General features: G+C 39.8%; 1 protein-coding gene across 1 annotated transcript; it reads right to left on the reverse strand.

The window, feature by feature from the left end:
- Positions 1 to 524: 524 nt before the first annotated feature.
- tob1a (transducer of ERBB2, 1a) lies at positions 525 to 4,393 on the reverse strand. Its single transcript, XM_070847984.1, has 2 exons — positions 4,141 to 4,393; positions 525 to 2,681 (listed from the first exon to the last, which is right to left on the reverse strand). The coding sequence occupies exon 2, from the start codon at positions 2,464 to 2,466 to the stop codon at positions 1,438 to 1,440; it is 1,029 nt and encodes a 342-aa protein (XP_070704085.1). The 5' UTR covers positions 2,467 to 2,681; positions 4,141 to 4,393; the 3' UTR covers positions 525 to 1,437.
- Between the last annotated feature and the right edge of the window lie 7,339 nt (positions 4,394 to 11,732).

Here is an 11,732-nt window from a genome sequence, read left to right on the forward strand (position 1 = left end):
AGGCGAGGCTATAGTTCAGGAGGTTATCAGACTTGACACAATCACGCTCCCAGCATCCATATGTGTAATGACACTTAGCCCATGGGCAACTGTTAGCCAACACACCCTGCGTGGTGTGAGCAAATGTTCCTGAGGGCTTGTGGTGAGGCTCGTGTACCAACAGATCACAGGCAGAGGATATGGAATGCGTGTGACATATTTCATATTTTATCTTGTGTCGCATTTGTTCCAGATACTATTCATTAGGTAACAAACTAAACCTGCAATCTCTCAGCTTAATGTAGAATTCATTTTTTTGTGCTAACCCATTATGAGTGGTCTGTTAGCTAAGGACATACCAGTGCATAGGACACGTGAACTAAGGTGGATGTGGGCGTACCTAATAAAAACCTGATTCTTCTGACTTCAGGAAAGACTACTAGATTTGTCCTGACTTGTTAGAAAACCCTTAAATACTCTCCGTTAAAGGACCTGTTTTCAACCAGCTCAACCATGAAAACCAATGACAAACTGAACAAGTGTAATTATTTTCAAGCTTTTTAATACAAACTTAATAAACTATCAGTCCCTCTTAACATGTAAGACACTGACTCCAAATACTTTGTTATACCGTTTTGTTTTATCAAGTATTGCACAATGTAGGTACAAAATTAATATACGATTACATTTTGTCCATAATATAGCAAAAATCTTTAAACTCTTAACAGAAAATACAACTCTTATGTTTTTCAAAAAGCAAATATTCTTAAATCCCACCACTACGGAATATTCTGTACACAATCTTTAGAATAGTCAATGTTTTTTTTAAGATGGATTCATTTTATAATTTCAATAAAAAAAGAAAACATAAAGTTGCTGCAGCCATCACAGATCACTGGAGTAGTAAAAAGATATAAATGCAATACCATGTCGTAGAAACAATAGATACTCTGATATTTTACAAACTCTGTACTAAATTAAATTATACAATTAGAAAAAAGACCAGGAAATCCCACTTATTTATGCCAATTTCTTGAAAAAATTGGCGGTGTCCAGTTATGTTTAAATACTGAAAGAGGCCATGACTTGTGGTGGTGTTTTTTTTTTGTCTTTTTTTATATCTTAAAACAGTCACATAAAAAAAATATTTTGTGCTTGGTTGGCAAAAGAAATAACAATGATGCATGTTGAAGGTTAGGTAACCAAGCTTGGACATCTTGTACTAAAGATATAACTCAAGGGGGCAAAGTAATTCACCCTCGGGCTCATGCTCTTAGACTCGTAACAAAGATCTTACAGCTGACAAGTCACTTTTTCCTTTTATCCTCGACATTCTGTTCTTGTTTACACTTTTTTTTTTATTTTTCAAAAATGTGCATTTGAGTTTGTTTCCCCCCATCACATTATCTCTGGTCATTTCTGTGTGAAGTAGTAGCTTAAGTAGTACCTTTATGTGTACTAGTTGGCCATAACTGGCTGGAATTGCTGGTTAGAATACTGCATGTTGTTCAAGCTGAAATTCAAGCCATCCATAAGGGACTTGTCGTTAAGGCCACCATAGGCCGCAAACATGTCAAAGGCATTGCTGTACTGCAGCGGGCTGAGGCTGAGTGAGCTGTCCCCAGGGAAGAGAGCACTCTGGCTGCCCTGGCCCTGAAGGCTGGGGAACACAAACTCCTTGGCATTGGGGGACAGGGCTGAGGGCTTCTGGTGCTGCTGCTGCTGCTGCTGCACTCCGAGGCCCAACCCGTACAGAGAGTGCATGGAGGTGGAGATGGCTTTCTGTTTCAGGAGACTGTTCACATTCAGGCCCAGGTTGGTGGGAGAGGTACGTGCCACCTTATTCCCAGCACTACTGCCGCCATTGTTGTTGCGTCCGCTGCTCTTCATCTTAGTGGAGCCGAACTTGGTGGCAGCGAAGGTGGCTGTTGTGAAGGTTAAAGGCTGCGTGGAGCGGGGCATAAAGGTGGGGCTGACTGCTGCAGAGTGGCCGAAAGGAGGAGAGGGTGAAGTGGAGCCTGGGGAGGCTCCGTTCACAGGCTCATTGATGGGCATGAAGACCTGTGCATCAGGGTTGAAACTGTTCTTGATCTCCTTGTCAAGATCAAGTCCCCCACTACTAGCTCCACTTTCATTGCTGTCATCGACATACAATACTTTGACGGGCCCCTTCTCCCCAATCTGATAGGACACCTCAAATGGGTCAATCCACACGCTGAGGTCCTGGGGCAGGTTGTTGCGGACATCCTCAATGTCCAGCCCACTCTCTTTGGCTGCCTTCTCCACCACAGGGTCCACCTTCTCCCCCACGTGGATACATCTGAATCCTGAGCCCTTGTATGGCTTGTCTGGGTACCAGTGTCCCTCATATTTCTGCTTCAGCTGCCTCTCCAGCTCCTCGCCAAAAATGTTGACCCGCCGCCTTGGCAGCTTGTTATACAGGTACGAGATGATGAAGTTGAGAGCTACTTGGATTTCAAGCTGCATAGCTAACTGCTGAAGTTTACCAGGTGCGTGAAGATTAGGTGTGTCTGACCTTGAAAGTGTCCACTGGGTCTGCTTTGTTTATCCGTGGTTGGCAACACAGATGCTCTCCAGGCAGGATGGCGAAAGCAACCAGAACTTGGACAAAACAGGTTCTAAAGCAAAAGTGCTGGTTTTGTAGAAGCGGTGTCCTTCCACAGGGTGTGATAATGTTTTTCCTGCAACAATTGAAAAGAGAAAAATACATCTTGATTCATTCCGAAATGTTAAATAACATAAAAAACTATCATGATATAAATTCAGAATAGACAGATCTGTTTAGCTCATTTGACCTTTTCGACTACACAAGAGTTCATACTGCAGATTTTTTACAACGAGCTCGCAAGTAAGTGTCCTTTAATTATTAATAGTCTGAAGTATGAGCGCATGTTGCTGTTTTGACTGCTGTGAGCTCATAACTTGAATGTCACACAGCCAAAGCAGAATTTCACAGAGACAATCAGATGTGAGAAAATGCGCAGCTATCACAGAAATATTCATTCCGAGTCAACTGATCTGGGGGTCGAGCTACATTTGTTGCTCATCTGGCACTGAACTGAGCTTATATTGTTTATCTAAATGTGGGCATGGAGCACATTAACCTCGCACTAGGACTCGAGAATCCTGTTACATAATACGGTGCTGGGTAGCCTCCGTACAGCAGGAGACTGGAAACTAACGCACGGCTGTTGCATTTCATCACGGTGAACGTAACCGAGGAAAGAGCTCGTCAACGAAGCCCGGAGGATAAGTTAACGAGGAAATTATTAAGGTGGATTTCATGGCTTACAATCGTGTCACCGGTGCTGGTTTGATGCGTAAAGCCCCGATGATACGGCGGAGTGCTTCCTACATTGAAACATGTCGAAATAAGACTTAACGCACTATGGCTACACCCATGTATTTGGCAATTGTACACAGGGAAGACAGAATACATCAGAATAAAACGTTGGACGAGACGTAATCGTTGCAAACTATCATACCGAATTCAAATGAGTAGTCTGCGCTGCGATAATGCTCAACTATGAGAGGAGCTGCACGGTGAAATACGGAAGGTGAACTTGTCGAGGCTCTTTAAATACCTAAAAGTGGATGTAATGATTCATCCTACGGAGGAAAAACGGATTTAACTGCAACATTTATCGCCTCCCTCGTGAAAACAGCAGCTTGCAGGAGAGCCCTCGCAGCTGCGAAACGGCTACAGGTCTTGATTCATATTAGCAGTTTCGTAAAGTTAAAAGGAAATACTGTTGCAATTTCGCCCAATACCCAAGACTGTAGCGGTTTTAACAGCCTGCACTGACAATGAAAGGACACATTAATGGAGATTACGATACGGAAGGCTACAGTCTACATCCACGAACACATAAGGCGTACTTCCGAGGCTTAGAGGGAATATTGTTGCCATTTTCTTATTAATAAAAAGACATACTACACACTTTTATCTCACTCAGTCGAACATACACACTGACAAACACAAACACACACACACCCCTCCCTAACTTCGTGGACTGACGCAGCAAATCAGCTTAGTAAGTATGAATACAGCGACAGTACGACAGCGAGCTAAATAAAGACAATACTGACAAAATGCATCAAAAGTAGGCCAAGAGAAACAAGTCAGCGGGAGATACTTACTTTTTTGTAAAAAATAAAGATTCTCAGTAGTTCTGAAGTACCGTTAGTTAGTGCAAATAGAAAAAAAGTATAAATACTTTCTTCACATAGAATATATTATCAACATTACAAAAAAGTATTCCAGTACATGTACATTTCGGAGGATTGGCGTTTACGGTTTGCTTCGGTTTCTCTTTTTAAGGTTATTTTGCGTTTTTTTTTTCCTCTTTCAGCAGGCTTGCAGAGTAGCTCCCGCCGCTTCGGGAGTTTTGCAACTTCGTCCCCCTTCTGATACAGTGTTGCCTTTATTTATAGCTTTCCTCCGCCATGGGCACGAGGTAGGCGGTGATGCGGTTTCAGAGGTCAAAACAATACGAGCGGCTGCGATTGGTCCGAAGCGTAAGTCCCGCCCTCGGAGTGGTCCCTGAGTCGTGCGCTGATTGGCTGATCTGCGCCGTCAATCCGAGACATATGATTCTGTGAAACGGGAGAGACGCCTATGATGAGCGTTTGCGTCAGAGATAACCTAGGTCTGTGCTGACAGCAAAAGGCTAAAGTAATTAATTTCAAGACCGAAATGGTTTTATAGAAAGAGATATCAAGTCTGTGTCTGAGTTGTATTAAAACAAATACTTCACCAATTTGAAAATGTCATATTTTAGATGATCAACAGAATAAAACCTCTCTGTAATTATCCAGGAACTATAATCCTCTCTGACCATCAGCATCAACCAAAATTAGGGACGCAGTGTTAATGATATATATATATATATATATATATATATATGTAAGCACTGTACACATACCTCGCTGCTCTTTTAATACCTTTTAATGTTTATGCTACACAGCAGAGCTCTAAAAAGAGGCATTTCCACTATTGTAATTTCATGTGTATCATCTGCTTGCACCTTTCTTATAGATTTTTCATATGGGACCTTAGATTTTCACGACCTTCCGCGAAAAACTGCAGGAGTTTTGATGTATATCGCCTGAGAGGAGATTCCCTATAGCGGAACAATACAGCTGGCAGCAGTGTGGGTGGTGCTGAATGCTATCTAGAAAACACAGACGCTGATTGGTCTAAAACGGGGCAGGAGCCCTACGGTGAGTGGTGAGCCCGTATCCAAGGTGCTGATGTAGGCTGCGTACGTCATTGCACGGCTGAACGCATGCTGTTGCCAAATTTAAAGTGCACTAACACACATAGGTGCATGTACATGATAAAGTCATTGTTGTACAATGTCAGCGTAACTCAACGTTTCTGTTTGTGTTGGAAAGGGGGGAAAAGGTGGAGGCTGTGTTATTTGAACGAAACAAACTGTCTCCCAATGATTATTTCCACTGTTACGGTTACAGTGAAAACAGTGAAAATTCCTCATATTTGTGGGCTATAATAAGATCATTAGACTGACACTTGAAATCAGGAAAGTAAGAGGCAAATACAAATAAATGGCCAAATGATATAAAATGACTAAAATGGACTCCATCTGATAGAATAAAGTTAAAAACAGAGTATAGAGACTAAAGCCAGGAAACAGATGATGCTATGCAGACTTGTATCAGGGCATTTCAATATGTGTGGAACATCCTCTGCATTAACTTATTGTCCTTAAAGCTTTTCTGTTCCCTTCTATTCATGTCTCCTGATGGCACTCGGCACGTGAGTCTTACTTCTGTCATCACAGCAGCTGTCCTTGCAGTGGGAAAAGAAGGCTGTTGGTCTGTATAAGCCTGCCGACAGAGTGGACTTTTAGACATTCTTCAAGCACTTAGGTTTGCCAAGCGGAGTCATGTGCTCGCTGTGAGCTGTAAATGTGTGCGAAAGGGCTCCCATAGAAAGTGCTGTGGGGATCAAATGCATGAGACAGCCGATAGATCAGGCAGGAGGAAAGATTATATGGTTTGACATTGCCCCGTGGATTCAGATTCACAATCTAGCCTAGAGGTGAAGTGGGTGGGAAGAGTGTGCTGACTGCCAACATCACAGTGACTTCCACAGTCCTGGCAAGGCCTTCTGGGTTGTTTACTGTAAACAGCTCAGCGCAATCTAATGTCTCGTGTCTCCTAGGAGCAAAGCTATACAGACATTGTCTGGAAGCGCCTTTTAACGGCTATTTACATACTGTGTATGGTTGTTGTGCTTTGTCAGAGGTGTGTAAGTTGTGTGTGTGCGCTTGCCTATGGTGTTTGCACTAGTAACAAATAGCTGTCACCTGACAGAGCAAGGTCAGCAGCCATAATGAGGCATGTTAAGACTGCTATATTGTCTTAGGGTGTAATCCTCTAATATATCCTCCGCTCACTGCTGCTTCTGTCACTTGTGCTTGTAAAGAAGTGTAACACCCTAAGATCTTTAATCCCCCAATCGGTCTTCAGTCGGAATCTGTGCTTTGGCTCCTGCAATGAGAATGTGGGCAGGGGGAGAAATTAAGTTAAATGAGTAATTCGCCAAATGTTGCTGCTTTTTTTTCTCCAGTGTTTTATGAAAATCCGACTCACGAGGGCTTAGTTGAGCTGTTTTTCAGGCTTGTTTACACTGAAGGAACACAACACAAACCATGCAGGCTTTTTTCTGAGGATTTGATAAGCGTAAAAGAAGATGTGGGATACCCCGATATTAACGAAGCGTTTACATTTGTTATCTCAGTGAACTGAAGGTGACCTTCAAAAAACACTTGCTTTGCATGAGCAACATTTGTCACAAGACCTTAGCCTAACATGATAAAAACAAACACGATCCTCACCCTGACAACAGAGCGTGAACAGAGGCTGTCCTCCTCATCTGCTGCTCCATGACATAAACATACAGGCTCCTGTGATAGGACCATATGCAGAATTATGCGCAGCTGCAGGCGTGTGACGGAGCATAATGGGCAGCTTCCGCTTTTCCCTAAACCAGTGGGGAAAAAAGCAATAAGTTCCCTGGAATAAAAGAATCACTGCAATAACGTTCATCAGCCTTTGAGAGAGGAGAGACGGAAATCGCATCTGTGTTTAAAGCTTGTGATTAAAGAATAATTTGCTGCACAGCGTTAATGCTCAGTGTTATACAGCAGTGACACATGAGGGCAACTGACACACAAGTAGAGATTTTTCACACACTACACTTCCATGCCTGCCTCCCCTCCTCCCCCTCCTTATATCCCTTTCTCGCCCCCCCACCCCGGCCCTCCCTCCTCCTCCCAGCTCAGACGGAGAGCCTTTGACGTCACTGGTTGTTATTACTTAACACAACTCTGCAGAGCACCCTGGGCTCCTCGTAATAGACAGATGCTTTGCTCTCCCTTTGAAGAGTAAATGAGGCAGTGGGTGAGACATGCAGCAAAGGAGACAGAGAGAAAGGGAGAGGAATACTGTGCATGCAACACTATCACTGGCGTTGGGACTTTCAGTGTATTTTGCCTTTGTACTGTCAAATTGAAGGGATTTATTCCAAACCAAGATATCCACAAAAAGGTGATGACCCTTAAAAGCTCCCATTGAGAAAAAAGCAACATGTTTTTTCTCTTTCAACAGAGAATGGTAATATCTGGAGGAATTAAATCATATTGTTGTTCCTTTAGTGCTGTTTCCAATAGATTACTATATGAATTAATTTTCCTAAAAGGGAAAACATGTTCCTGGAACAACAAAATATATATTAACAGAATTATGTAGTTAAAGTTACAGATGAAGATCCTACATGTCAAGATACAAGTATCTTTCAAGTCTTATGAACTTTTTATGAGTTGACATCTTTAACAGACTGACCCAATCTTCCCTGAGGAGTGACTACGGAATGAAAAGGCTAATTACCTTAATGTAGATATAGATATCGATTAGATGTGAAAATTGGTGCTGCACTTAGTTATCTCTATTAGCATAGCATGTCAACCCAACATAATATCTAGAATCCATCAGCATCATTTAGCATTAGCAGCAAAACCTGCACTGAAGCTTAACCAGCAGAAGGTAGCCAGTGTGTCTCATGATCCTGTAGTTTTCATTCAGTATACAGACCGAATACTGGATGTAGAAATGTATCATCTTTTCTGTAACCTTCAAATGAGTCAGGACTACAGTTATGCCATCACGGACACATGAAATGAACACCCTGGTATAAAATCTCATTAACCCTTATGCACCCCTCGGTACATTTTTTGCATTTTTCAACTAAAAATACTCAATAATTTTGCCAATTTTAATGATAATGAGACAAAATTTTGCAGGGATGTCAGTCTTTTACCACATTTTAAGATTTCAACTTTGAATGTATTAATAGAATTATAATACACTGTGGAGAGAAGAAAGTTCCTCTCGTCACCCTTAAAACATTTTTTGCACCATTGACTCCCATTAAAACATCACTTTTTGATCCTACTTTAATTACACCATAAAATAATGTTTTACTTATGACTACCTTTTCAATCTAAGCTTTTGGCTTGAAAATTGTAGTTTTTTTCATTATCCATCATTTGACATCTTTTTCCACTATATGGCTGAGGGCTCCATTATATGCTGTTTCAGTGAATCCTACTTCCGTTGCATTTCTCACTATTGCTCCCCAGCAGAATGCATGATTCCAACTAAAATGGTCTGAGTGTGTTGGCAGTGATGTAAAAGTGTGGTATGAATGTGTGTTTTGACAAATTATTTGATGAGTGTGTGTGTGTGTGTGTGTTTGTGTACAGGGAGTTAGAAAGTCATTTTTGCTCACCACATTTTGCACATCCCTATCGCTATCTTTCTTATGACTACAGACCACATGCACCCACTCACCCCCCCGCCCACAAACACACACCTACACACACACACACACCTATTCGAAGCCCCCAGACACACTACAGCACTTGTAAAAAGCAATCAAGGTCAAAAGGTCAAAAGGTCAAAAGGTCAAAGAATCTAAGGAGGAGCACCCTAGCTTTTTTTTTTGCCTGGAAACGTTTTTTTTTTTTTTTTTGACCAAAGCAGTCTTTTTATTGTTTTGGTTTACAGTGCAGCATGTTTATACAGGTGCTGTGTCTGCAAACCTCAAGCTGCACCTAGCTGGTGCTGGCTGGTCATTTCCTCAGTGACAATGAAGAGACACTTTTGTGTTAGAGGAGGCTCTGACTGCTGTCCTGCAGTCGCCTGAGAACGAGGAGGAGATGTCCGGCACAGACACAGGCACTGAGGACATATCAGGGGAGGCTTCACCTGAAATTCATCCAGATGGGTCTCCAGCTCAAGTGAGGACATCCATGTCCTCACTTGAGCTGGAGCTGGAAGACCCATTTCCTCACTTGAGCTGGAGCTGGAAGACCCACTAGTGCGGCTGCTGCTTGGACCAGCAGCAGCCACACTAGTGGATCATGTCAGAGGAAATGGAAGAGCCAGCAGGAGAAGCCAGGCCCTCAAAGAGGTACAGGCAGTGCACATTTTGCATGGGACAGAGAAAGGTCTGGACCCATTGTGCCAAGTACAGCAAGTATGGATGCAAAGTATACATGACAGTGATCTGCAGGTCCTGCTCCACTGAGTGACCTTTCTCATCATTTGTCAATATATTCCCAAAATACCATTAAAGGGTTAAAATTAATTCATAAATACATGTAAATTGAATAGTTATGATCTGGACTGAGGTTGTTCAAAAGATTTAATGCATTGAAAGTGAAAAAAATATTAATGTATAATATTTTTAGAGCACTTCTTAGGAACAGAGTATTTTTTGCACAAAGGATAAAAGGTGGCATATTTTGTACATAAAGTCAAACTGCTCAAAAAATAATGATGGATTCAAATCAATGTTGTTGTCAATTATTGACATACCCAAGGGTGTAATACCCCCCCAAAAAAATTCCAGTTTGCAATTAGTATATGGAAAATATTTCATATTTTGTGTTTTACCTCATTTGAAATTTTTGGTTTTATATTCCCAAAATGGCACTAAAAAGTTAAAAATACTTAATAAATCCATGAAAATGGAATAGTTATGATCAGGACTGAGGTTTTTCAGAAGATTTAATGCAATAAAAGTGAAAAGAATATTAATTATAATATTTTTATAGCACTTTTTAGGAACAAAACATTTTTTTGCACAAAGCATAAAAGGTGGCATATTTTGTACATAAAGTCAAACTGCTCAAAAAATAATAATGCATTCAAATCAATGTTGTTGTCAATTATTGACACATCCAAGGATGTAATTGCCCCCCCAAAAAAATTCCAGTTTGCAATTAGTATATGAAAAATATTTCAGATTTTGTGTTTTTCTCATTTGAAATTTTTGGTTTTATATTCCGAAAATGGCACTAAAAAGTTACAAATGTTTAATAAATCCATGAAAACTTAATAGTTATGATTAGGGCTGAAGTTGGTCAAAAGATTTAATGCATTGAAAGTGAAAAAAAATATGAATGTATAATATTTTTATAGCACTTTTTAGGAACAGAACATTTTTTGCATCGAGGGTAAAAGGTGGCACATTTTTACATAAACTCAAACTGCTCAAAAAATAATAATGCATTCAAATCAATGTTATTGTCAATTATTGACATATCCAAGACTGTAATACCCCCCCAAAAAAATTCCAGTTTGCAATTAGTATATGAAAAATATTTCAGATTTTGTGTTTTTCTCATTTGAAATTTTTGGTTTTATATTCCGAAAATGGCACTAAAAAGTTACAAATGTTTAATAAATCCATGAAAACTTAATAGTTATGATTAGGGCTGAAGTTGGTCAAAAGATTTAATGCATTGAAAGTGAAAAAAAATATGAATGTATAATATTTTTATAGCACTTTTTAGGAACAGAACATTTTTTGCATCGAGGGTAAAAGGTGGCACATTTTTACATAAACTCAAACTGCTCAAAAAATAATAATGCATTCAAATCAATGTTATTGTCAATTATTGACATATCCAAGACTGTAATACCCCCCCCAAAAAATTCCAGTTTGCAATTAGTATATGAAAAATATTTCATATTTTGTGTTTTTCTCATTTGAAATTTTTGGTTTTATATTCCCAAAATGGCACTAAAAAGTTAAAAATATGTAATAAATCCATGAAAACTTAATAGTTATGATTAGGACTGAAGTTGGTCAAAAGATTTAATGCATTGAAAGTGGAAAAAAATATGAATGTATAATATTTTTATAGCACTTTTTAGGAACAGAACATTTTTTGCATCGAGGGTAAAAGGTGGCACATTTTTACATAAACTCAAACTGCTCAAAAAATAATAATGCATTCAAATCAATGTTGTTGTCAATTATTGACATATCCAAGACTGTAATACCCCCCCCCCAAAATTCCAGTTTGCAATTAGTATGTGAAAAATATTTCATATTTTGTGTTTTTCTCATTAATTAATTGTAGTTTTATATTGCAAAAATGGCATTAAAGGGTTAAAAATATTTGACAAATACATGAAAACTTTATAGTTATGATTAGGACTGAAGTTGGTCGAAAGATTTAATGCATTGAAAGTGAAAAAAAATATGAATGTATAATATTTTTATAGCACTTTTTAGGAACAGAACATTTTTTGCATCGAGGGTAAAACGTCATGATTTTTTTAAGGGGTGCACAAGGGTTAAGTAAATTCATGAGTGAGTTCATGAGTTTTTACACCAACGTTCCATGGTGTTA

Source organism: Pempheris klunzingeri, chromosome 17, assembly GCF_042242105.1.
Source record: "Pempheris klunzingeri isolate RE-2024b chromosome 17, fPemKlu1.hap1, whole genome shotgun sequence".
Taxonomy (NCBI): domain Eukaryota; kingdom Metazoa; phylum Chordata; class Actinopteri; order Acropomatiformes; family Pempheridae; genus Pempheris; species Pempheris klunzingeri.

What these genes read in the sequence shown, in the direction of transcription:
- tob1a (XM_070847984.1), bottom strand. Translation starts at nt 2,466, where the DNA reads ATGCAGCTTGAAATCCAAGTAGCTCTCAACTTCATCATCTCGTACCTG.